This window comes from Drosophila grimshawi, unplaced genomic scaffold (assembly GCF_018153295.1).
Source record: "Drosophila grimshawi isolate 15287-2541.00 unplaced genomic scaffold, ASM1815329v1 contig_44, whole genome shotgun sequence".
Lineage (NCBI taxonomy): Eukaryota > Metazoa > Arthropoda > Insecta > Diptera > Drosophilidae > Drosophila > Drosophila grimshawi.
The window spans coordinates 20060218-20087379 of NW_025063240.1; the positions used below are offsets into that span (position 1 = coordinate 20060218).

Below are 27162 nucleotides of genomic sequence, written 5' to 3' on the forward strand. Positions count from 1 at the left end.
AAACAAAATCAAAAGGGAAAAGGAAAAAGGAAAAGCACGAAATAAAATAAATATAAATAAACACCAGCGAAATTCGGCGTTTAAAACACACACATAAAAAATGTAATGGAAAGCATTAGTGCTCATAAAAAATGGATTTACACAGCCTTTTTAAGGCTGTCCTGATCCTGTACATCATCCGAGGTGAGTAGCTCTTTGATTTAACTGAATGACCAGGCTTTCAATTGCCGCCAGTCAGCCAAAACAATACAATTTTTTTTTATACTATACACATATAATTTTATACATTTTATGAAACTCGGAACATGAAAGTACTGAAAATATATACATATTGATTTTGCTGACGCATAAAAAAGTCACTTTGTGTATTTATATAACTATAAAATAGTTAATATAAATAAAGTGGTGCGTGCTGACTAGCTAACTGATTGGAGACTACCACTCGCTAAAAAAAACTGTTATTTCAGCAGAGTAATACCTATTTAGTTATGATTTGGCTCATAGAATAACATTTGCATTTCAATTTAAAAAATTTATATTTGGTTGAATTTGGTGTTATTTAAAGAAGAGCTCAATTTTTCCATTGCAAAGTTTTCACATTGGTTTTTAAAAGTAATCTTTCTTGATCTTGATTTATACAGCAGACAAACACTACTTTTAATTGATGTGCTAGGTATTTGTAACTAACAACTTAGCTACTCCAAGCCAGGTCTCATCACATATAAACCATACGCCCCGTATGCCATGTCATTGAAGCAATTTCCCAAGGCCCGACAGCATCTGGAATTTCGCATTCAATGTCTTTACTGAATACATACGACATTTTGCTTCTATTTTTTATTTTTTTTTTGTTCTCTTTTTCTGGCCTTTTCAATTTGCGACTGATTCCTGGGCATTCGGGCCTCACTTTTTTGTTCTTAGCCAGAAATAATTAAGCTGCGTTGCCAGTTTTTTGTGTTCTTACTTTTCTACATTTCCCTGTTTGCTGTTGTTGCGTTTGCTGTTGCTGTTGCTGTTGCTGCTGCTTCTGTTCGTGTCGCTTCTTTGGCATGTCTTTTGTGCGCTGTCGCTTGCAACACTTCCCACACAGCCACTTTGTCCACTTTGGCTAACAAGCCGTTGCATGCAGGAAAGGCCATGGCGGCTTCCTCGCACGCTCTCGCTCGCTCTTTTTCAATCTTTTGATACACTGATCCTGCTGATAAATGGAGTGTATTTCATTTTTTTTTTCTTTCGCAATTTCCGTTTCGCCTTTGACACTGGGTCAAAGCGATAGAATTTTTGTATTTCACACAGTTTCAGCCTGCATTTAAAGTACTACATTTGTAAATATGACGAGCTGTTTTTGTGGGTGTCATTTTAGAGCCTGAATCGCGAGTAGCGCTTTGGTCGAAACATGGCAATTGGATTACTTTTGGCAGAGTTATGACTTTTAAGCTGAGTAATCTATTTTTCAGCTGTTCTTCACTGTTTTCGCACTGGGCACAGAGCATTACTCAGTTGCTTGGGGTCGCCTGCAAAGGTCCCTCGCGTTTTTCTTTTTTTCTTGTTTTTTATTTGTGCACATTTCAAAAAGCCAAAGTTATCAGCAAAAGATCAACGGCAGCGTTGAGTCTTGCAACGTTTTGCTAGCTGCCTCCTGGCAGCCGCAGGCACTTTTGTTTCTATACTTTTGCCAAAGCCAAAGACTGCGGGCTGTTGTTGTTGTTGTTGCTGTTGCAGTTGTTGTTTCTACTGGTCTCTGACTGTGACAGTGTGGGCCTTTGCTTGTTGCTGATGATGAGGCTGATTATGCGATGCATGCTGTCGCTGCCTTGGACAATGCTCTCCCCGCCGCTTGCCACAAAAGCTTTGCAGCTAGCTGCTCGCTGCTTTCAGCTCCTTGCTGCTTGCAGCTCAGCCTGTTTAGTTGGCTCGCCTTTTTGTTTCAGAAAAGCTGCCTAGTTGGCTGCCTAGCTGCCTGCCTCTTTGCCTGTTTGCCTGCCTGCCTGCTTGGTTGTTTCTCTCAGTCTTTCGCCTGTGACAAACCACTGCCACAGCCCCCACAACCCACTCAACAGCTGTGTGTGTTGCTGCAACGTGACATTCGAGGTCATTCACATTTCGAGGGCGTGTTGTTAAACTTGGTGTTGGTTGTGCATTTCTGTGTGTGTTGGTATTTCTGTGTTGCACTATAGCCTAAAATGCAATTTTTCCAGGCATAAATTTGTACTGATAAAAATAATTTAAAGTTTTTCGATTATGTTGAAAATACTGTAGAACTTTCCTATCCAGCTAGAATAGAACAATCACCTAACCTACAAACTAATTAAACTTAAATTAAAAGTTGCATAATGTAGATTATTCAAGTGCTTAAAATATATTTTATAAACGTATAAAAATGAGCAAAGTAATTTAAACCCTCCAGTTAATCGACTTCTATTAAAACCATAACTGACAACATCAAATAAGAAGCTAAAAACTTTTCATAATTTTTTCAGAACAAATGCCTTTTGTGGCCACTGTTGCACGTTGCATGTGCTCGGTAAATTTGTAACGCCTCCGTGGCTACTTGCTGCATTTGGCGGGCAACGTCGTTGTATATTCGGTTGCTAAATGCCGTGAAACATTAGACAATGAGCAGCTCTAATTATGTCTTGCGTCTGCTCACAAAAAAAAAGGGGAAAAAAGAAGAGAAAAAACTGCAATTAACATTTGATCCCAGTTGCTGTTGCTGCTGTTGCAGCAGTTGTTGCTTTTGTGCCCTGAAGTGTTGGTGCACGCCAGCGGCAGAAAGTTTTATGAGTTTCCTTGTAAATGACGCCGTTGCTGGCGAAGCTGCCACGGGGTATGTAAAACTTTGTGCCATTGTTAGTTGCAGTTGCAGCAGTCGCTGTTGCTGCTGCTGTTGCTGTTGCTGTCGACTTCATTTCTTTGAGCTGTGCAACACAAACAAAAGTGAAACGTGTGCTTTTCAATAATTCAGTTTTATGGCACAAACTCAACGTGACATGCCCTTTTGTCTTTCATTTGCAATTTCTGACTTTTAAAGTTGACGCTCATTAGCGAAACGTCGGCAGCAATAGCAACAGCAAATGCAACTGCAACAGTCTCAACAACAAATGCTGCGGCAACAACAGCAGCGTCTGCAACATTAATTGAAATGCTTCTCACTTTTTTTTTCTGCTTTTAGCAGCTGCAAATTTAATTGCATACTTTTGTGCGCATTGCAAATAAAAGTAACCGCAAGGCAACCTACAACTGCAACCTGCAACATGTGCTGCATCAAGAATAGTAGCCATGCAACATTCTCTTCGCAGTCAATATCAGATTTCGAATGTGGCCCTAAAATGTTTTAGTTCAATTTTATTACGAAAGGGCAGGCCACCAGAAATGTATGCTACACTTATACCCTGTAAGCTGAGTAACTGGATGCGCAGGGTGTGCTGGGTGATTTTCAAAGAATGTCACAGCAAAGTTTAATACGCAATATAATAAGAGGATAACTGACTGTCGGGCATATTTGCCTTGTTATTTGTATTTGTAAATGATGTTTTTCAGGAATGATTAAGTATTAAAATCCCGATATAAAAGAAGTAGTTATAAAATATAATAACCTGTATTTCCAGTAAATTTGAATATGTTATACCTTCTTTTAGTATACAAAGTATATCATTGAAGTCACAAAATAGAATACCCTGGAATTTTATTCGTTAATTAGCTGCGCAACTTTTAAAGCATATTTTAAATAGTTCAAAACAAATTTTAAACTTCCTTTAAACTATATCTAAACAGTAAAGGTTTTGAGCTTATTTTGACAAGTGTTTCTAGGTCATCTGCTAGTCGGTCAGCGTCGATAAAAGTTTGTTGTTGGCTGCCGAAGAGGCAACAGCTGAATAAAGTCAAGGGGCAAGCATCACGTTGTGCGTGATATGACCTAAGCAAATATACTTTGCACACACACACATACGCATACCAACACACACACACACACAATGACACACATAGATATAGAAATACCGGTACGCTCTGTTGCGTCGAGACAGTGAAAGGGGGAAGGAGGCGAGTTTGGGGTGGAGGCAGTGGAACGCTTCGTTGAAGCAGACGCCTCGCATTAGTCGAGGCTCTTAAGCAGAAAAATGCGTGCACTTGAACTGACAGAGAGGGAGAGAGCGAGGGGGGGAGAGAGAGAAGAGTGTTGTAAAAGCTGTTTCGAAAGCTGCGACTGAAACGCTTTAAATGCAAAGCGCTGCCTACTTTTCTTTTTCTTTCTTGCCTTTTTTTTGGGGGCACAGACATTGCCTCAATCAAATAGCGATGTTGTCAGGCCCTCACTGCCGTTTATATTTGTCAAGTCATTTCCCATTTGCCAAGCCCCTCCCCCTGCCTCCCCCCTGCTCCATAAAATGGTCCATCCCACCTTTAAATCGCACCCCTTGGCAGCAAACAAAAGCCTTGGGCACATCTTTCACCCACGTGACGCCGTATGCAAATCAGCTTTAATGTGTGCTGCTGCTGCTACTTCTCTGCTCCTCTTCATCCCCAGCTTGCCACTTCTAGATGCGCCTCTTCTTCTCCATCTCATTCTTTTTCGTCTTCTTTAACTTTTTGGAAAGCCTCGGAATTGTGTTTGCTTTTAAATGCGGCACGCAGGAACTTTTGTCAGCTTTGTCGCTGCTTTTTTATTGCTAACCCTCCCCCTCCTATCTGCCACCGCCCCTCTTATCTGCATAAGGTAGTACATCTTTAAGGTTCATGGGCTTAAGCGTTTTTGATTTAGTGCGCTTCGAAGCCAACTTGAAGCTTGTCATTATTTACACATTTTCCTGTCTTCATTGGAAATTTAAGTGAAAATGCCCGCTGATGTTGTAATGGGTTCAGCATTGTAGAAGACAGTTTAGTGCTAGAAATAATATAGAAATATTCATGGAGATAATGGGATAATTATATGCTACTAGGTTCCTTGCTTAGATCTTTGCTTTTGCAATAGGTCGAAGTGAAACATTCAATCAAAGGGGTTGTAATTACATGAAAAACTTTTGCAGTTTTCTATCTTAAGAACCTAAGAATTGTGGAAGATAACAAAACACTGTTGCCGACTTCTAAACATCAACTATCGCATAGCAAGAAGTCCTGTAAGTGGGTAGAATGACCAATAACCTCTGATGGCGAAATTTTCACTAAACGGAAGCATTCCAAATCCGTTCAAAATAGTTGAGGAATTGCAATGCTTAAGCTTAGCTTGGATAGTCTATACATGTACTAGATTCACTAGTCTGAGTATATCTCAATTTATTATTATATATTGTTTTTTTTTGTCATATGTTCGCAAGGGTATTTGCTTCTTCTTAAATCTCTGTTTGCTTGTTTTATTTTCTTTGGTTTTTTGTTTTTTGTTTTTGCCTGCACGGATTTTCTTCTTAATTACGCGACGACTTTCTTTCAGTTCCCTTCCATTTATTACGACTGCAATGCTGAATAGAAACCTGCAAAGGGAGCGGGTCTGGTGGAGACTAACTGAAATAAAAGCTGAAGCTGTAACTCTATGTGGGGGAAAGCAGGAGATAGGTGGAGGGGGAGAGGGAGAGGAGCCTGGCTGTCTGCTCATTTGCATTTTGTGTTTAGCTGATGCCTGTCGCTTTTGCTTCTTCTTCGCATTCATTGCTTCAACTTCGCCGTCTTCTGCTTCTAGCCAGTCATTTCCCGTCCAGCGTTTCTATTTAAATGCACAGCAATTTTTAATGATCCGTGATAATGATGAGGCAGCTGCCGCTGGCATTTCGCTTAGAGAACTACTCTCATCTCACTTCATGCTTCTCTCTGCTGCTGCTGCTGCTGCTGCTGCTGTTGCTTCTGCTTCCTCTGCTTGCTGCCTGCGCGTAATTGATTTCAGCTGGCTTTGGGCGTGGCTTCAGCGGCTGCTGCTGCTGATGCTGCTTTGTCCTTTGGCCACTTTTGATTGACAAAGCTGACAAATGGAGCGGCGTGTATTCAATTATGTGCGAAGTGACAGGCAACAAAGAGGCCACGACGCAACAAACGTGTGCAACACACACTCAGTGACGACAACACAATACAAACGATAGAGAGAACGACAAAGCAAAACCTTATCGAGTTTATCAGACGGTCATTGTGTTGCGTTTATGCCGCATTGTCAGTGCCACACACACACACACACACGTGCCACAAAAGCCAGACAGCCAGACAGGCAGCGCAGTAGTCTGCACAGCAGTAGATACAGCAGAAGCAGCAGCAGCAGCAGCAGCAGCAACTTTATTAACATCATCAGCATCTATACTCAGAAAAAAAATATATCACAGACATTCAACATATGTGATTTAAAAAAAGACGCATAAAAATTAAAAAAAAGTACATTTTTTACATTAAAATTACATATTTAAAACTATTATTTTAATATTAATATTATTAAAATGGAGGTTAACAAATGTAATCATAAATGTTTACTAATTTCGAATTATTTATGTTTTTTAATCTGATTGGAATTCTTTTGGATTTCCACAAACCTTCCAATAAATTTTGCAGCATTTAACATTTTAATAAATAAGCAGAAGATCAACAATTAGTTTCAGTTCTGTTTTCTCAGTGTATCCACACACTCACACACTGCACACATTGCTGGCACACTCATGTATTTATGGGCATGTTTTCATGTCACATTTTGATAGCATCAGACGGTTTTTCCATTGTTGCCCCGCCTCAGCACGCCCGTGCTGCCTGCCTCATAAATAACAGTGGCTGACGTTCGCTGCACGTTTAACCAGCTTTTTGTGTGCTTCTCCAATTAGCTGACAGCTTTGTATTCACTTTTAACAGCTGTTACCTGTTACTAATCTAATCTGGCCCTCTGCTCTTCACTTATCCACAAATTGCTCAGCTGACAAATTTAATTTTCATTAGTTCGCATCGCCGCGCAAATCTCTGGTCAGAGCTTTTTCCGCAAAACTTTGCCAGCAACAAAAGAAGAAAAAAATAACTGTTTAAGCAAAAAAAAAAGAGAATACTTTATCTTAAGTGACTTATAAACTAGAAACTGGAAATTTAATGTGCTTGCCCCGTTGTGGCAGTCAACTTCCTGGCAAACACTTTTCTACTTTTCACTAACATTTTTGCCCTGCTCCTCGCATTTCCTTTGGGCATTGCAGTTGACAGCCTCGACACACATACACACACAGCCACACACAACCGCAACGAAAGTGGCACAAAGTTTGCAACACTTTTTGGTGGGGTTATGAGCCAGTGGAAATGGTGGTCTGGGGGTGTTGGGACTTGTCCAGTCCACTTTATCGTTATCTTTTGGCCAATGCCTTTTTGACAAAACAATTTCTCATTTTATTGCTGCGGCTGAAAATTGCTAACAAATTTGCTGTTGCCACATGCTGCATGCTGCTTTTGAACATTCTTTATGGTGCCAACATGTTCCCACTTCCCATTTCGCTCATATTTTACTTAGAACTTTTGTATATTTCCACATTTTATTTTATCTATTGTATAGTTAAATTAAGAGGTCGGCAAGTTGTAGTCGATATACAAGGATATGTAATAATAGAATTAGTTCTTAGTGGTTTTTATTTAAGTCTGCAAAGAGATAAAGTAGATTTATTAATCACGCCATAGACAAGTAGGCAACGTTAACATTTCTCTCTTGATACAAAATTTTATTTAAATTTAGCGAAATTAAAGTGAAAATCTTTTTATCCGCTCATTTTTTCGTCTGGCTGGTCTGTGTCTCTTGCCGAAAGTCACCAGAGTCATGTCGACTTTTTTCATATATTTTAAAAATAATTAAATTATTCATGCGGCTAGATGGCAAAAAGATAGAAAGAAATGTATGTTTCCTACACGAGTTTTTTTTTTGGTGTGTGTGTGTGTGTGTGTGTGTGTGTGTGTGGCACAAAAACGGGTCAGTGCTCTGGTGAGGCAACGCCTCAAGTTGTCAGGCAACCGCAATGCAAATATAGTCACAGTCAGACACAAAAGTCACACCCACGCTAGTCTGCAGTGTTTCTTTTCTTTTCTTTTTTTTTTTGGTGTGGTCCTGGGTGTTTTTTTTGCTGCTGCCTTGACTACCAAGTGAATAATAAATAAGGCATAAGAGCCTCATCAAAAGCACGGCCTTTAAAACACGCCGAATAAAATTATGCAATAGCTTGGCCAACGGCTGCGTCATAGCAATTAGAGAGGAATCTGCCACACCCCCACCTCCCTCACCTGACACACCGCACCAGCACAACCACAGCCACAGAACGTTGGCCACAGGTAGGAAGCAATTGTCTTTGGCGCTGTGTGCGTGCCTTTGTTGTGGTCCACGAGAGATGCTCATTAAAATTTAGGCCAAGCCGCTGGGCAATAACAGCAACAACAGCAAAAGCAACAACAACAACTAATGTTGCAACAACAAGGACAACATCGTCACTGCCACTTAATTTTGGCCAAAAAGTTTTCCACTCGCTTTTTCGTGGCTTAAATGAAATTGAAAATAACTTTTGGCCACTCGTGCATTACACTTCGTAACGTGCCATCAAATTATTTATAACAAACTCTGACATTCTCTTTTTATTATTCTCTCTCTCTCTCTCTCTTTGTGTCTCTTACAGCTGAGAGCAGCTATATAGTTAATGGCTTGGATCTGCAGGGACCGATATTTCTGCATGAGCCGCCGCATCGCGTTGAGTTCTCCAACAATTCGGGTGGCCTAATAGAATGTTCCGGCCATGGCAGCCCCCCACCAGAGGTATGTACTTTTATCTACATTTAACTAAACTGACTGACTGATTACTGATCAGCGCATAAAATAAGAATAAATATGCCAATTGTCACCATAAAGAAACTTTGTAGCTTTTATTTATTTTAGTTTTGGTTAAACTCGGATGCCAAATATGAACCAAAACCGATCATAATACCTTATATTCCATATAGCTTTCATAAAGAAAACAAATGTATAAAAAAAAATGGAACTATTTTGTATGACTTGCACTTTAAATAACGGAACTGGAACAGACTCCGATTCGGTTTGACACAAATTTTAGTAAAACACTTACTTGCCACAAAAAATAGTACAAAGAAATGCGCAGCTTTTTGCTGTTTTTACAGATTTATCAAAATGCTTGTTAAATTCCGAAAGAAAAACATTTTCGCCGGCAAAGCTAAAAACTAACTTGCAGTACAAACATATTTCAAGCACCTGCTAGTAGAGGGCGTGGCTTCAGCTTTTCGCCCACTTCATTCCATATTATTTTTGGTTGCTTTTCTTTGCGTTGTGTTTTCGTCTGCTTAATTATGCATGCCATTTTTGTCTGCTCGACGCGTTCCTCATTTCCAAGTTAATTGACTGCCCAAAACTAATACCCCACTTCACTTCACTCCCCCTCCCCCTCTCTCTCTCTCTCTTTCTCTCCCCCTCTCTCTCTCTCTCTCTATCTCTGTTGTTGCCGTCGTCTAGGTGGAATGGACGCCCATACCGCCGCAGCAGGACATGGTATTTCAACTGTCCAATGGCAGCATGATGTTCTATCCATTTACCGCCGAAAAGTATCGACACGAGGTGCATGCCACCGTTTACAGGTGAGTTGAACTGGACAACCCCCACCCATCACTGAGATACTTAATAATTGCTTAAATTATAATGAAATATTTCATTCACAGATGCAAACTGCGCAATTTGGTGGGCACGGTCTTAAGTCGCGAGGTGCATGTGCGAGGCGGTAAGTAGAAGTATATATATGTATATATATATATTTAGTATGTAGGCTTAACAAATTTTTAATTAATTTACGTTTCATTTTCTAACCGCATAGCGGCAGTTGATTTGCGCTAACTCAGCTCGTCGTCGGCTATCCAAAAACTTTGGCTTAATTGCAAAGTTTTCGAACGCAGCGCCTAAAAGCAGGCAACGCAAGTTTTAATTACTACTGCCAAATGTTGTCGACGAGCGACGAGAAACAAGCCAAAACCCCACCCACACCCCCAATCCACCCCACCCCTCGACGCTAATTTGGCGCCCAAGCGAGAGAATTGACTTCGGCTTTTCGGTTAGATGCTCTAACCACACGGGGAGTTTGCAGAGTTTCCATATTGCCAGGCAACTAGCTTGTTGCTCACACAATTCCATATCTAGCTGAAAAAATTATTATTTTATTCAGTTGGATAACTTTCCCGCAAAATATTTTAAAAAAAAGTTGAGTTTGTCTCCTGATTTTATGCCTGTGAATTGCACAAAATGTTATTGCAGTTGAAACTCGAAAATTATGCTCCGAAATATTCAAATTAAAAATGATGGAAGAAGAAGTTTTAATTTGTGCACATAAACTAAATAATAATGATGTTAACAATCTAAAACTATTTGCAAAATGTTCTGAAAAAAAAATGTTCGATCCCATTGGCCTCAGTTATATAGCTATGTTTATATATATATAAATATATAGACTACAAACTACTCGAAAAAATTAAACTACCTTCGAACTGTAAGAATGCTATTCAAGACGGTTTAAAATACATTTTTTCAGCTGCTCATTAAATGTGTATAAAAATACTGAAAAACAAGCACAACTCTTCTCAACTTCCGAAAATTTGCGAAATCCTTCAACTACTTTGCAACCGCACTAAAACTTCGACTTTTTGTTTTTTTTTTTTTGCTTTTTGGGGTCAGTTTCAAACAGCAAACTTTTGTCATTCATTAGGCACTTGTCGAGTACTTTATTAAAGTGCATTAATGAACAGCAATTGGGCAGCAGCTAAGGGAGAATTTGGACGAGGAGGAGGAGACAACAGCCAATCACTTTGATTAGCATCGCATGTCGCTTGGATTTAGTAGCTCATTGGGCAAAAGCCAAAACTTCAACTCCAACTGCCCAACTAGGAGAAACAACAATTAGCACAGTGCCCATAAAAGATATGAATGGACAATTGCGTAGTAAAACTCTCAAAGAGAATTCTCATGACTCTTGACTTTTCGGCTTTAATTAACAGTTCCACACACACACACACACAGAAGAAAATGTGCTGAAAGCAAAAACTAGAAAAAGCAAAGCAAACAGTGAAGTCGCCACCGCAAAGCATTTAAGATATGTTAGTAAGCTACCCAACCCACCCACTAAACACACACACAAACACACACACACACACACACACACACACATAGATACGCAGTCTGGCTACATGCAAAGTTTCAACGTCCGGCGCTCATTTTTCAGCAGCTCAAGCCAACGTTACGTATACGCCATGTTGCCGGCTTATTTTATTTGCGGTCGCTTTGTTTGTCTTTGCCCGCCATGTGTGTGCTGTGTGTGTGTGTGTATGTGTGTGTTTGATGTGTGTGCACATTCAGAAAAATATGGAGAGTTTCGTTCTAAGTGCAAGCTTTGAAATGATAGAGGAAAGATATTTTAAAATCGTTCTCGAAATTTTCAAGTGTAAAATATCTACTACCGGAACCGCAACTTAACCGAAGGAAATTCAGAACCGTAAACTAAGTTCAATATTATATTTAAGTGGAAATCGTATTTAGTTCTTAAAGCACATCTAGCTGGCTCTTAAATCAATAATTTGATGTCTTGGAAACGGGGGCAAACTTATTTCAAGAATTATAACTTATTTGGATTTGTAATGAGCTCAAGAACTTTACTTTGAACGAGTTGTATTTGAAATGTGCTCGCATTTGAATTGAGGTCATCACTTTTTCGGCAAGTGTAGCAAATTGTTGTTGTCTTTTGGTAGTTAATTTCTGGTCCAGTGACCACAAACGCTTTACGCTTGAACAATTTGACAACGCGTAGATTTGGCACAAAACGTTTTGCCTAATTTGCAAAAGTTGCCAAGGACTATAAGCTACCCCTGCTCCTGGTCCCAAGCCCCCCTCCCCGTCCCTAAGGACTCAACTAATTTCTTGGCTAATGTGTGCTAGTTGACTTTTTGGGCAAAGGCGCCAGGAACTTAGCAGTTGGGTTATTTAATTGCCAGCGCTTAGTTCGACAGTATCGTTGAGTGGCATTTTTGCTTAAGTGCGCGTAATTAGCCAACAAGCAAAAAGATATAGAAATAGAAATACAAAAACAACAACAACAATTACACAACTCTTGACAAATTCGCTAGACAATTCACAGTGGCAGCAGTGGGAGTAGAAACTTTTGATTTTGTCAGGCCAAGGACTTTGCGAGTCTGCCATGATGTTGATGTATGATGATGCCACAAAGTTGCGACTTGGCTTGCACTTTTGCGTGCATGCAACGCACACACACACTCACATGCGTGGCCACATTTTGTTATTATCAAAGTTGTGTGATTGAGCTGCAAAAGTTTCTTGGGCTGCTTTTCACCTGGGCTTTCTCTCCCTTTACTCTCTTTTGCTTCCGCTTGTAATTTGTTCATAATTAGTTGAATGCACATCGTTGAGCATGCTTACACTTCTCACACACACACACACACACATACACACACACGCCGCAATCAACCCCTATTGTGTATGCAATTCGCATTTTGTACACCATAATTTAATGCACAATAAGTGCAAATCGGGCAAAGACTGGCGACTAGCAAGAGCATCTTTCCGCCGGCGCACATCATAAACATAAATTTGTGCAACAAAAAGTTTGCCACACACACAAAGCGACTAATACACATACATACAGAACAAAGCGGAAATGAATTTCCAACCAGAAATTCAAGAACAGCTCCTCTGCTATACCCCCTTCCTTCCTCTTAGCTGCTTTGTGTGGTAACTATAAACTTAGCTTGCATACTTACTTTCCTGCCAAGCTGTCCTGTTCCTGTCCTTCTATACTGCCACACAATGTTGCCCCCCAAAAACTCGCTCACTCACAAAATACGCCATGCAAAATGCAACATACAAAAAAAAGCAACTTTTGCCTTTGCTAAAAATACAAAACTATGCAACAAAAAAAAAAAAAAATGGACAAAAATATATACACAAAAAGAGAGGGAGTTGAGGCAGTTTGGATAGTCCTGGCAGTCCTGTCTGCGCTGCTGCCGCTGCTGCTGTCCTGTTGCTGTCCCGCAATACAAATAATGAAGATACAACAACAAAATTGCACTAAACTCAACTGAAAAAAGCAAGGAGCAGCAGCATCAGAAGCCGTCGCTTTTGGTCAGAGGAATTATAATAAAATGTTGTCACAAAGTTTTTCAGTTTTTCATTCGTAACACAAAATAAAACGTACAAAATAATACAAATAAGCCCCCAAATAATAACAATAACTTTTCAAATTAAACTTTAGTCCATTTTAGCATATTTAAGCACAACAAAATTTCGTGAGCGGCATTTTAGATTCCTATATATTCATATATATATATATAAATATGTATTATTCAGTTGGTGGGGCAGACTGTTGGCCTAAGCTAATAATACATAAGAAGATTAACCAAACAATTCGCACATGGTACGCGAAACGCATTTCGAAAACACTTTTTCAAGTGACGCGTGCACAAAATTGCCTTTGTCCATCTTAATTAATTTACAACTGCCAACGGCAGTGAGACATGGGCCTAAACGAGGCACAGAAAATGGGAGTGTGAAACGGTTACCAAAGCCAGGCTAGGCTAGCTCGTGGTAAGCATAGAAAATGTGATGCACAGTGGTGCAAAAGTCCGGTGAAAGCTCTTTTAAAGGTTGACTAAACTTTTTTTCTTGTGTTCAGTATTTAATTGAGTTTAAATATGTTTTTGCTTGGCACCAGCTTAAGTGCTTCTGTTATTTTTAGTGCAGAGTGAATTCTTATGTAAGCTTATCCACAGAGAGATACAGACTGAAAGCCATTATTGACTTTGGATACCCTAACTCCAATTGTAGATAGTAAATGCGTTTGAGTTTCAAACATTCTGGCAGCGTAAAATGGCTCATTAATTAAATGACAAACCCTGCTGAACACAAACAATCGACTGCGATAAGCATCTTTAGTGCGAGGTCAAAGTTCGCTCATCCCTTTTGGTAGACACTCAAACTACATAAATTCCTTTTCAGATTATCATGTTTGTACACAAAGCAAGCTGCGTATCTCAATGAAGTCATTTTCATACCACTGTGCGGCAAGGATTCGCTGTTTTAGAATCCTTGTCATTCTTAATTTTGTGTTGTGTGTGCTGTGTGGGACAGAGTTGGAAAAAAAATCTTGAACTCAAATTGCCGCATCCAATTTTTAACGGGGCCTGTCGTCGTCGCCTGCCTGACAAACGGTCACACTTTTGCCAAGTGTCACACTGTCCTGAACATGTTTATGTGTGTGTGTGTGTGCGTGTGTGACAAAGAACTCAATGTGGTTGTGTGTCTCTGTGTGTGTGTTGTGTGTTTAATGTGCGACATATTTTGACTGTCAGAGGGCGAACGACCCTTTAGGCGCCACCGGGTTTAAAAAAACGACTCTAAACCTTTTTTTTATGTGAGCACAATAAAAATTAAACAAAAAGGGGATTTTTTGGGGCTAATAAAAACGCAACATAATTGTGGATCCTTTTTTATTATTGCTATTGTTGCTGGAACAGTTGAGCCATATATTAAAGTCGAAACATTTTCTGCCAACGATTTGTTACAGTTGTCAACCAAAAGTACACGGTGCAGGTGCACGACGAATACGTGATGACAGGGAATACCGCTGTGCTGAAATGTCAGGTAAGTTAACAAAAAATAAATAAAAATAAAAATGAAGAACATCCCTGCTAAAAGCTTACCTCGAGCTAGTCAACTGAAAGTGAAAGGAAATGCAATTGCAACTGCAACGGAAATTCAGCCTTGCCACAAAATGCTTACAGCACGCAAATTTAATTTCACACTGATCAAATTTGCTTATCTTATGCCACTCTCTCTCTCTCTCTCTCTCTCTCTCTCTTTCTCTCTTTCTATCTTTCTCTCTGTCTGTCTCAGGTGCCCAGCTACATGTCGGAATTTGTAATGGTCACCGCCTGGGTGCAGGATACGGGCATGCATCTGTATTCAAATACGGACATCGGTGGCAAGTACACGGTGCTCTCCAATGGTGAATTGTACATAAATAATGCGGGAGCCAATGATGCGTACAAAAGCTACACATGCCGCACTGTAAATAGACTGACAGGTACGTGGCACGTGATAATCACATTTTCAGCTTAATCGTCCAGTCAGCAATGCTTCACTGCTTCCCCTTAAATACACACACCCATACACACACACACCCATACACACACACACCCATACACACACACACCCAACACACACACATTGTGTCCACAGACCACTACTCATCCTCAGCGATTCGCTGGCCTGGTGGCAAGTTCTGTGGACACATAATTAAGTTGAATTAATTAGCAGCTCTGGGCAAATGGTATCTGAAAGTTATACCCATTGGCTTATAAGTGGGCCAATATTAAAATTGAATGCCTGCAAAGTGGGAATTTTCGAAAATTGCTTTTCAGCAGATTTTTGGTTATAGTCAAAAGTTTCGTCGCATTAAATTGAAGTGCGTTGTTTTATTTATAGCGTGATGAAGTGTTCTTAAAGTTAGTTTGCAACTCAGACGCCTGTTAGGCTTAATTTAACTATCTCAATCATTTAACGGGTGTATTTCATTTGTTTTATTCAAAACTAAATTATAGTCTTAAACTTTGAGCAAATTTTTGTCAACATAAAACTCAAATGGATAAAAATCCCTGATGATTATGTTAAAATTGCAGTTCGCTTCCGGTTTCAGTACTGAATTTAAATCGGTTAATTTATGTTAACGCTTCCTGTTCCGGCTTGACACCCTTTTCGATATGCATATTTAATAGTTCACATTTGAATATCAGTTGAGTTGCGTTAATCATTTAATCCATAAATTGCCTTGGCATCTTTCATAATCGACACACAATCTTTAATTTAGTGCTCTAGTTTAAAAATCTTGTTTAAGGGATTTTAGGCCTATAATTTGAAATGAAACTTAAATAAACAATATTTATTTCATATCAATTTCTTTTAATTCCTTTTTAGGCTTTAACTAAGTTCGACAGTTTACACAATAAATGACCAATTTAAATTATTTTATTAGTCTTACTCAAATTTATTAAAAATCTTAATAAAATAAAGAATCTGGCAGCAAAATAAAGAAACAATCTAATTATAACTTTTTAAATTATCATGAAAGAATAGGCATTTGACAGCTTACAAAGTAAACAAAAATTATTTAGTTTTTTGATTTAAGTTTGCCTTTTTAGAATCCTAATAAAAGCCACTCTGCCAACTCAAACAATCAAGGCAAGAGAAACAACCTTTATAACTATTATTTTTGGCCATAAATTCTCATTTACACTCTATATATCATATATATAAATTTATATTAAGCTCATCACTCGACTCGAGTCCGGTGAGTTTTCTATTCTTGATTGCCTATTGTTAGAGGCACATTTAAATAGTTTCCTTTTCATGTTTTACTACCCAAGAACATTAAATTATTTGCCCAACTCAATTCGATTGCTGTTTGTTGTTTTTGTAGTTGTCTGCAAATCTAAAGTTTATAGTTGCTGTTTGGCCAAGTCAATTTGAGTTTTGTTGTGCATAATTTATGATGTGTGACATTCAATCCCTGGCAAAGGGCAATTTGCAAAGTGGGTGGAGAAGGGGGCAGCTGCTGCCAACTTCTCAGCTTGTCAGAGACATGTACAACACAAAATGCTTGCTGAGACACACACACACACACAGAGTAAAAGGGTATGTGGCAAGCAATCCAAACGGAGATAGAATCCAAGTCAATACGTGAGATCTTTTTTTGTGTGTGTGCCTGTGTGTGTGTGCCTGTGCGTGTGTGTGAGTGTGTATAACTCGTCGTTCTGCTTATTTGAAGTTTATTGTGTGTGAAAATGCGCTTAAGCTGAATTTCTATTAGCCTTTGTGGCGCATATTACACATCATCAATCAATACGATAAAAGTTGATGCCACAAAACCCTGCCGCTCCCCTCCCAGCCCATCTCCTTTGTCGGTCAAGTTTGTTTACAGTTCGCTGCAAGTTTAATTTTGTGTTATCCTGCAACAATATCGTCAGACCCTTTGGTAGCCCTATTCTCAAGCACTGATGTCTTAAGACTTTGCCCCAAATTATTAAACATATTAATTAATTTAAATTCTCAAACAAAAACCGCCAGCATCAGTGAGTGTGTGTGTGTGTAAACCTCGCATATTAATTACGAGTGCTAAACAATAACTATGCTAGTGACCAACATTACACACACTAACCATACACACATACTAATACACACACACACACAATTCAACACACACTTGCTGACTGACATTAAAAACGGCTTAGAGTGCACTCATTAAAAGTGTAACATGAAACAGTTCTGGCTGCTAGCGGGCAGAGTTGGCCATAACTAATTCATTTAGCACAGATAACAGGCACATATACATTTACACACACACATCTGCATATACAGAAAGAGACTACACTTGGAAAAACTCTGTTCTATTTACATTCGCATTCACTTTGAAATCTTTTTAAAAGACTATAAATCTAAGTTAACAAAGTCTCTAAAAATCTTGTAGGCACAATATACTTAGTAAAAGCACTTTTCTACTTCAATGAATATATAGTTCTCAAATTTTTTGGCGAGTGTACGCTCAATTTACGAGCTGGCTTTACCTGGTGCCCTCAAAAGCAGGCAACAGTTTTGTATATTTATTTCTACATATATAAATGTGGCCTGTGTGCTGTGGGCGTGTGTGTGTGTATGTGTGTGTGTGTGTGTCTGGGCAGACAGCGCATAATTACAATTTAAACCAAAAATCCATTTATTTTGCACAATAAGGTGCACAACAATGGCGGCTAACAATAATACGACTTCTAATGCACAATAGAGCAAAGAGACCAAGCAGTGGGTGTGGCTACAGGGAGGCGAAGAGCTATAGCGGCTGCTGCTGATAATAATAATAATAATAATAATAATAATTATGCTGTTGCAGACGATGATCATGTTCGTGCAAAATTATAAATTAAATTGGAAGCTAGAGAGTGAGAGAGAGGGGGGAAGAGAGAGATAGAGTGAGAGAAACACAGAACAAGGACAATGGGAACACAGCATGGCAACCAGATTTTGTTGGCCAACTGGGCCAAGGGAGGCAAACGCACTCCCGGATTAGCTGTCATGTTGCGTTAACAGAAATAGAAATGGATGCGATTACATGATTTAAAGCAGCTGCCATTAAACCACGTCCATAGACACCAGGCCACCGGAGCAGGCCGCCAGCGAAGGTCGGACAAAAGGACATACATTAAATAATTATAGCAAGAGAACAAAGAAAACTCTGCCTACTTGACAATTGCATACTCTATATAATTGCTGATAGTGTGTCTAGACATCATCAAATACAATGTTATTTTTATTATCTTTTTTTAATTTAATAAAAGTGTATCATTTCTGGCCTTAAGTTAAACTGAATTAAAAGCTATAGCTTATATTTATATTCAGATTAAGTAACAGAATTCATAAATACTTGTCAATTAGGATAAAGTCCAAGTAACACAATTTATCTCTTTATTTTGTTAAGTTAGTTAGACAGTCAGAAAAGACCATGTTTCAACAAGATAGCAACAAGGCTGACATAGACAGGCAGACAAGTGATGCTAATCAAGAATATATATATTTTATGTATATTTGCATTGCGTATGTTAGGACAACATTGTAATACACTCAACGGTACACAAGGATAATTGTATGAAAGTAAATTCCACTCAGCTCTGCACCCATTTTTCTTTTAGCCCATATTCGTGATCTGAAATTAAAATGAAAGTATATAATTTATAGGTAGCTTTTTCTTTCATGAGCAAAACTATACAAAACTCATTGGCAGCTTACCATAGTGTGCATACATAATGAATGCAAGGAGCAGCCAACTCCTATCTCCGCTGCCTGGCCGCGCATCCTCTCCCACTCGCCTATTTGCCTGTGGTTATCTAGTGGCTGGAACTTGGGGGGCAATCAGCTTGATTGCTTTCATTTACTTTTAATTAATTAAAAAAATATATACATATAAATTTATATGCTGCGATAAGTGGACTCAGCACACACAAACACACTTAGATCTAACGCAAAGTCACAAAGCATCAGCTGCCAGTCGGCACTTGTCTAAATTGTTGTAGCTGCTGTTGCCACATATGTTAACCTGTCTGTGTGTGTGTTTTTTTTGTATCTTTTACAGGTGAAATACAAATTTCGACATATCCCGGTCGCATTATTGTAACGGAGCCCAAGGGCATGGTACAGCCGCGCATTAATGTTGAGAAGCATTCGATGCGGCATGTCGTCCTTAATGGCCAAACAACGTTGCCGTGCATTGCTCAAGGACATCCGGTGCCGACATATCGGTGAGTAACAAGCAACCAAGCAAACCAAGCCAACAAAAAAAAAGCAGCAGCAGCTGGTTTTATTATATTTTTTTTTTTGGTTGTTGCCACAGCTGTCGCACAGGTCACATCTGCTGAAAGGGTAACAGTATGGGGTGCTTGGGGGCGTGGCATGCGCACAGTTACCGCGCATTTTATGACAATGTGAAATATTTAGCACGCCTGCCAAAAAAAACGCGCAAAAAGGAAACCAGCAAAAAAAAAAGGAAATAATCGAAAATATAATACGAAAAAGAATGTCAGGCAAATTGTCAAATGTGAGCTACATGAAAGCTAAAAATGCTGTGAAAACGAACAAATATTCTATGGTTTGTTAAGCAGTGAAGATTGCCACGGCAGAAGCAGACTGAACTGGATATAGACAAATTTGGAACTTTTCCGATACCTTAAAGTCTTATCCAATGCAGAATATCTAAATATTGATGGCTGTCTGCTTTAAAAGATATGAAAAATAAGTCAGAGAATATAAATCAAATAGAATCGAGAATATTATAAAATCAGCCACAGCTGGAAAACAAACAAGTCTCAACAAGAGACTTGCAGAGCTACCAGAAATGCCAATGGATGAGCACAAAAGCAGTCAGTTATTGCAGCACCAGGTCGAGTCTGAAAACGGTTGACATATGTCAATTTAACTCACTCATTTACTCATCTGTTGGGTATCTGGTGCTTGAGGTTAAGGGTATATAAGCCTGGCTAAGAAACCAGCTAACTTCATGTTTATAAAGCGTATTTAGTATTGTTGATTATATCATAGCAAATTGATTATTCCCATTTGCAGATTTTTCATTGATTCAGGGTATTAAAGCGTTTTGTAAGTAAATAAATATATAAATATGGCAATATGAACATGTTTTTGTGGACAGCCCAAGAATTTCAACGTCAACATTCCTGAACAAGAATCTGAAAACATTCTTCAATGCTCAGCTGCTCAACGCAAATCAATAAACACAACAAGCAATTTGTGGCAAGGCCTGGCATTCGATATAGGAGACGACTTGTTGAACAGCCCAACAACCTGGATTTTCATTTTAATCTAGTTACACCATCTGGTAGATCTCCTGTCCAGAAGATATAATCCCTAACCATTTTCAATTAAGCCTGTCAGTGGCACCAAGCTTCTATTATTTATTCTAATAATCTCAATCTGAATCAACGCACAGCAATAAATTTTCCAAAATCCACGCATCACACACATAAACCAAAGCTGTCAATGTTTGTTAAATAATTTAATGTTTGTCGCTCCGGAAACAGATAACAGTTGAAGTAGAAATTAATGCAACAGTCTTCTATCTCTTACGATAAATCTGAATAATTTATAACAGATATAAATTCTTGTTAAAATAAATTCGTGTTTAGGCACATTAAATTCAAGCAAACAAATAGTCAGCCAGGCAACTAAAAACTCGAAGAAAAATCATTAAATATTTATTATAAAAATTATATTTTTACAATATATTTTACAGCTTAGACTGCGTGACTGGCAGTTCAAAGGCATTTATCAGAGCAGCCTGTTGACTCCTTTTTCCGCTCCGGCTGCTGTCTGGGCTGACCTTTGACACCATAGATCAAATATTGTTTATTGTGGCACTTGAAAGTCGTGTCACATACGTGGCAGGCGCCAGCATTTATCTGCTAGTCAGCACAAGAGCTCTTTGAAGTAGTCGCTTTCCTGCCAGCGATATGTAGATTTCCCGGGGGCCAATTCAAACACAACATTTTTTTTTGCCTTTGCTCTTGCCATTTGTGTCAAGCACAAATCAATCAAATGAGCAACGTTTATGGCCAAAATGGCAAATTGCTTTCTGAGTGCCGCTTGAAGCTGAAAGACAGCTTGGCAAAGGTAATCACTGGGCACAGGACACGCAGGACACAACGGGGGCACGGAGGACACTTGCCTTGGCAGTCGCCACTTGGCACTTGGCTCATCATCATGGCAATGTTGGAGTGCTAAAACATGCATTGCTTTTTATGGGGCCGAAGGACGCAATGTAGCAGCGCATAATGGGTCATTGTAGCGACGATGTCCTTCGGTGTTGCATGCATAAAACATGCATGCCCAGGATACGCTACGATATGCACTGTTGCCGCTGTCATGGTTCACCCACTCTCTCTCTCACTCTCTCTCTCTCTCTCTCTCTCTTTGATATACTCTGCTTATGATGGAAAAGGACTTGATTGCATTTAATATTTTTATATCATTTTTAAGAAATATTGAAGAATGGACTGTAAATGGTGATAAATGTATTCCAGAACTAGAGTCTACCTTTTTCAAAGGTCTTCAAGGCTCAATAAGATATCTCTTACAATTTATAAGTTTTAGTGTCACAAAGCTGAGATACTTCTTTCAGCTGCAGAGTATTACTTAGTCGTATCCAAGTGCAACTGTAACATGCTCACTTGGTTTTGGTTTTTGTTTGCTATTTGATGCCGCCCGCTGAGCGACAACCAAGACCAAGATGTGCAATGCCAACAGCAACAACAACAGCAGGAGCAACAACCACAACAACCGCAACAACAATCATAGTTGGAAGCCACCGAGGCGACAACAGCGAGGCAACTTTTGTTGTGTATTCTGCTGCATTGTTTTGTTGCAACGTCCGCATCCTGGTTGTCCCACTGCTGCTGCTGCTGCTCATAAATGTTTAAATAGTTGGCAAGTTGCTTAACGCTGCTGTTGCGGTTCACATTCCATCTGCAAAAACCTCAACTTCATCTTTGCTCATTGCTCACAAAATAAATTTCTATTTTATAGTATTTTTTGGGTGTAGCTTACAAAAGCAGACACGCTCCTGCTGTTAATCGATCAGCGTTGAGCATATGACATTTCCTTAATGTGATGAATATGAATTTTCGCCAGATTTCAATTAAGAAAATGCCCGAGCAGCTTGCCACGTGCTACGCACAGCGCCACAAGATGCGATATGCACTCAAAAGCAATTAAAGCCAAATTAAAATCAATAACTTGATTAAAAATGCAACAGAATGCTGCATATAAATTGTACATTGCTGCAAATGGGGCATGCTGAGTGCGATGTGAAGAGGAGGAGGTGGAGATGGAGGATGGGTGAGGGATAAGGGGCAGTAATACATGGAGGTAGGGATATCAAACAGATTATGGCACGCACTTGGGGGAAAAATGCACGTTCTCTGTTGATTTTCGCAATTGATATTTGTGCAGCATTAAAATGAGAAATAAAAGAAGATGTGGAAGATAAAATATGAAATCAAACTGTGCACAAAACGAACTTAATATGCTCTTGAATAAAATACAATTATATTTAGTTTCAATAATAACGAACTGTAAGTGGAATTAATGAATGGCTATCCAATTGCAATGAATTTTTGTAACTAAATATAAAATGTGGGCAACTATTCAAATCTCCCACAACCATAACTGAACAGCCAACAATCCTTAAACATAGTTTGAACTCTAGATTGATACAACATATAAAGTTGAGAGTGCAATATTTTTAAAACCAGCTTTATCAATAAATGGCTATACCCTAATTACTAGTTAAGCAAGGCAATCAAAATGCATACTGAATGTGGCAACCTTCCCTTATGGGCTTGCTTATATCCTGAACCAATTAAATATGTTTACGATGGGTATAATGAAGATGTGCAAAAGTATGTACGAGGCAGCAGGAAGTATCTACAATAATATATATATATATATATATATTTCTGATCAGATTCAACAGCTGAGTCCATAAATCATCCCTTTCATATTCATTTTACTATTATTATTTAAAAACTTCGCCACAGGGTATCAACTCGTCGAGCTGTCTCGCCTACAGCACTCTTGTTTTTTTATTAACATTTGCATTGAGCGCTTGGCCAGTTTCTCCTTCCATCGGCGAGCTCTCCTTGTAAAGTGCGGTAATCATTTTGCATCCTATTGAAATCGATGTTGAATGCATTTCGAGGCAACAAGCGGCAATCAAAGGCCACAGTTGACGGAGAAAAAAGGAATGAGAAGGCACTCAATAGCAGTGAATGTTCTTTATTGATAATGCAATCACCATATTAATTTGATTAAGACCACAAAGGAACATTGAAACACATAAAATGAAAATGAAATAAGATAAAATGGATTTTAAACGCATTCCGCTCGTAACCGTTTTGTTTGCTTAATACGTCTCCCTATCTCGCTCTCTCTTTTTGTATCCTTGTATCTGATAGTTGGTTCAAGGAGGAGAACGAGCAACTGTTGCCGCTACAGCTGAGTGAACGCATTACCATCGTATCCGCAGGTCTGCTCAAAATCACCAAGGTGGGTATTGGAAAACCTCCCCAGCCCCTCGGGGGTGCAGCATGGAAATGAAAGCCAAATATTGTGATTGCCATTGATTTATGCCATTGCAGGCGCGTCTCGAGGACAGTGGGAAATATCTGTGCTGGGTAAACAATACAGCTGGCGAGGAGACCATTCAAGTGTCGCTCACGGTGACAGGTGAGTGAGTGGTGTTATGCTTGCTAGTTGTGCCCAGCCCCCATACTTAGCTATCTGTATTTTCATTCACACCACATAGCACCGCTGACGGCCCACCTGCAGCCGCAAGTGCAAACCGTTGATGTGGACAAGGATGCACAATTCCAATGCATTGTCTCTGGCCATCCGGTGCACGACGTCAACTGGCTGCACGATGGCAAACCCATACTCAGGGACAATCGTGTCGAGGTGCGTGCAAGAAACTAAAATTCGACCCAACCAAACTCTAACTATATTTCCATATATATATAACAGATTTTAACGGATCCGGCGCGTCTCATCATTAAGAAGGTGCAAAAGGATGATCCGGGCATGTATCAGTGTTTCGTGTCCAACGAATGGGAGCAAATCCAATCAACAGCCGAGCTTCAATTGGGCGGTAAGCCAAATGATTATTATTAGTATTATTACTATTATTGTCACATCATATCACATATTAATAGCAATCGTTATAAATTAACACCAATGATGTCCACTAATGGGGCACTTATTGCCACAAACACTCACAAAACTCACAACAGACACCTCAGTTAGCCTATCCACAACCAAATCAAATAGCGAAATTTCCGTTGCGTTCTGAATGACCGCAGGAACCGCACAAATAAATGTTTGTCATAATTGCATTTCATTAATTTCGAATTTGGCAAATTGCTGGCAACAACAATGGAAACGACAACAACAGCAACAAAAATGCTGCTTAGCTGCCATAAAGCGCAGGCTGACAACTTAATTTTATTACCAGCACTAAAAATCTAGCCACAGCCACTAAACACACACACACAGCTATTTGTACACTTAAAAAAAGAGGCGCTGACTTCATGTTGCTAAGAGATATCTCAGCATTGGCTGTATAAAAGGTTGTTCCTTCCAACTTGAATTTTGTAATCTAGATTTGAAATCCTGATAAGTATGCAACATAATCAGTAATGTTCCGATTATGTTGCATACTTATCGGGATTTCAGATCGGTTCGTTAAGTGTAAAGGTTTCCTTTAAGGTAATTAATCGTTGCAAATTGTCTGAGATATTCGTTATATTTCCGTATTCAAAAAATAAAAAATGTTAAACAATTTTGTGCCGTTCTAAAGTTTAATAGATAAAGTTTTGTATTCGGTTCCGGTTTGAAATTCTTTGATCTTTGTTTTCGATTTGCGGATTGAATTTAGAACGATTTTTCTTGTTTTAAAACAGTTGAGCTCTGCCAACATATCTTGAAATTGAATTGAAGAGCAACTCTTTTTCGTCGAGTGTATACATAAAATAACTCCGCATAGACCCTAACACATTGTAACATTTAACAGCCTTGGGCTCACACACAAATACACACACACACATACACACGTATACACACACACACACACACACACACAGAGGCAGCTCTGTAGACAGCGCATATTCGCGCTTTGTTGCTTTGGCGGCTTTGGCAACGTTTTTGATTTGCTTTTAGGCACAAACGGAAATTGATTTCGATATATTATTGGCATGCTTACACACAAACAGACACACCAAATCAGACACACACACACACACACACACACACACACACACACACACACTCGCACACACAGCCAAGTGTTAAAAGCTGTGAGGCTCAAACCCCCAAATTGCGCTGTGGCTGGCAGAGAAGCGCCATTAAGCGGCCGGATATGGCAGCAATTGTGTCAACCGAGCTGCCTCTTTATATGTGTGTGTGTGTGTGTGTGTATGTGTGTGTGTTGCTGGTAGCAAATAAATATAGCAGCTTATAACTGGCAATGTCGTTGCGCAGATATTTTCATCGCCAAATTCTTTGCCTCGTTGCGGAAATTGATACAATTTTCATCAGCTGGATAACATTTTGCTCGCTTTCTCTTGCTTCTCCTCGCTTGTCAGATGCACTTTTCCTCCTCCAGAGTCAAAGCCAAAGACATGTGGAAAAGCATTTTCCGAATCTGATTTTGATTTTACCAGCAAATATTCAGCAGCAGCAGCAGCAGCAAAGCAAAGCACAGCAAGCAAAACTTACAAACACTAAGAAACATGTTGTATATGAATTGAAATTCAAGCGCAAGAAATTCGAGAAATAAATATACAGAATTAGATGAGTTTTGTGCTTTGAGACTTGCACTTAAAATGCAGCTGTTGAGGTCCTATTAAAATTCGTTAGAAATTGCAGTTTACAAATCAAAGTAAATGTTAAGAAATGCTCACAAGAGATATGAACCAGAAAAGTGCTTAGAAATCTGTAATAAAAGTAAGTATACAAAAATACTTATTAAAGACTCTTCTTTCAGATATGAGTTTAAGAAGCACTGCGGAAATTTAATGGATTTTTTTACGTTTCTAGGAATTTTATTTCATTAGAATAATGTGTGCCTCGAGATCTGCAGTTAAAGTAAAAATATAAACAAATTCGTATTAAAGATTGTTCAAATATTCCGTTCCGGGTCCAGTTCTGAATTACAATCGGTCAATTTCAGTTAATGGTTTCGGTTCCGGTCTGATGCGGTTCGAGTTCTAGTCAATAGGTCGATGTCGATTAACATAACGGGTTCCGGTTTCACTCACTGTTTAAGCAACAGCTCCTGGTATTTCTAGAAATTTCAATTACATATTTCATTTGAAACTAACCTTTTCAGTCCGGATCACTTCAATAATGAAATTCAAAGAGGGGACACGCATCTCTCTTTTTTTTGTATTTTCCAATAAGCACTTGCCACTTATGCATACACAAGCACACACTCACCTACACACACACTTGAGGACGAGCTCATTAAAGAAATACCCTTAACATATGAGGCTTAACCCCAACCCCAAAACACTCTTACACACCCCACAACACACACACACACACACAGATGAGTAGCCTAACTTTATCTACAACTCAATCTTCATCTCTTTCTATTTTAGATGCTTCGCCGGAACTGCTTTATTGGTTTTCAGAGCAAACACTGCAGCCGGGTCCGACTGTATCATTGAAATGCGTTGCTACCGGAAATCCACTGCCGCAATTTACATGGTCTTTGGACGGATTTCCGGTAAGTTTTGCCAGCACAAGAGTGTGTGAGAGAGAGAGAGAGGCAACGAGTGAAAGGGAGAAATTTCACACACGTACTAAGCACTTACTTAGAAGCATGCATCGCAAGCGGAAATGCAGGCAGCGCTTCCGTTTCCGCCAGCTATCGTCACATGCAACTTGATGATGATGGAGTTGCTTACACTACACACACACACACACACACACACACACAAACGACTATGCATAAATGTTTACGAAAAGCGTTTGCGTTTGCTGCAACAGCGAACTCTTTCAGCTGCCCCTAAAATTGGCGC

The 27162-nt window shown here is 39.3% G+C and overlaps 1 protein-coding gene across 3 annotated transcripts in view; it reads left to right on the forward strand.

Moving 5' to 3' along the window:
* Positions 1-103: 103 nt before the first annotated feature.
* The window catches only part of LOC6556800 (Down syndrome cell adhesion molecule-like protein Dscam2), a 39725-nt gene continuing 12666 nt past the window's right edge, over positions 104-27162 (forward strand). For all 3 annotated transcript variants that reach the window (XM_032743021.2, XM_032743022.2, XM_032743023.2), the window contains exons 1-12: positions 104-183; positions 8595-8731; positions 9440-9561; positions 9643-9701; positions 14541-14617; positions 14870-15059; positions 19152-19317; positions 23542-23632; positions 23725-23812; positions 23892-24040; positions 24107-24230; positions 26740-26867. In XM_032743021.2, coding sequence (XP_032598912.1) covers positions 132-183; positions 8595-8731; positions 9440-9561; positions 9643-9701; positions 14541-14617; positions 14870-15059; positions 19152-19317; positions 23542-23632; positions 23725-23812; positions 23892-24040; positions 24107-24230; positions 26740-26867 — 1383 coding nt within the window. In that variant the 5' untranslated portion in view covers positions 104-131. The remainder of the gene's footprint in view (positions 184-8594; positions 8732-9439; positions 9562-9642; positions 9702-14540; positions 14618-14869; positions 15060-19151; positions 19318-23541; positions 23633-23724; positions 23813-23891; positions 24041-24106; positions 24231-26739; positions 26868-27162) is intronic.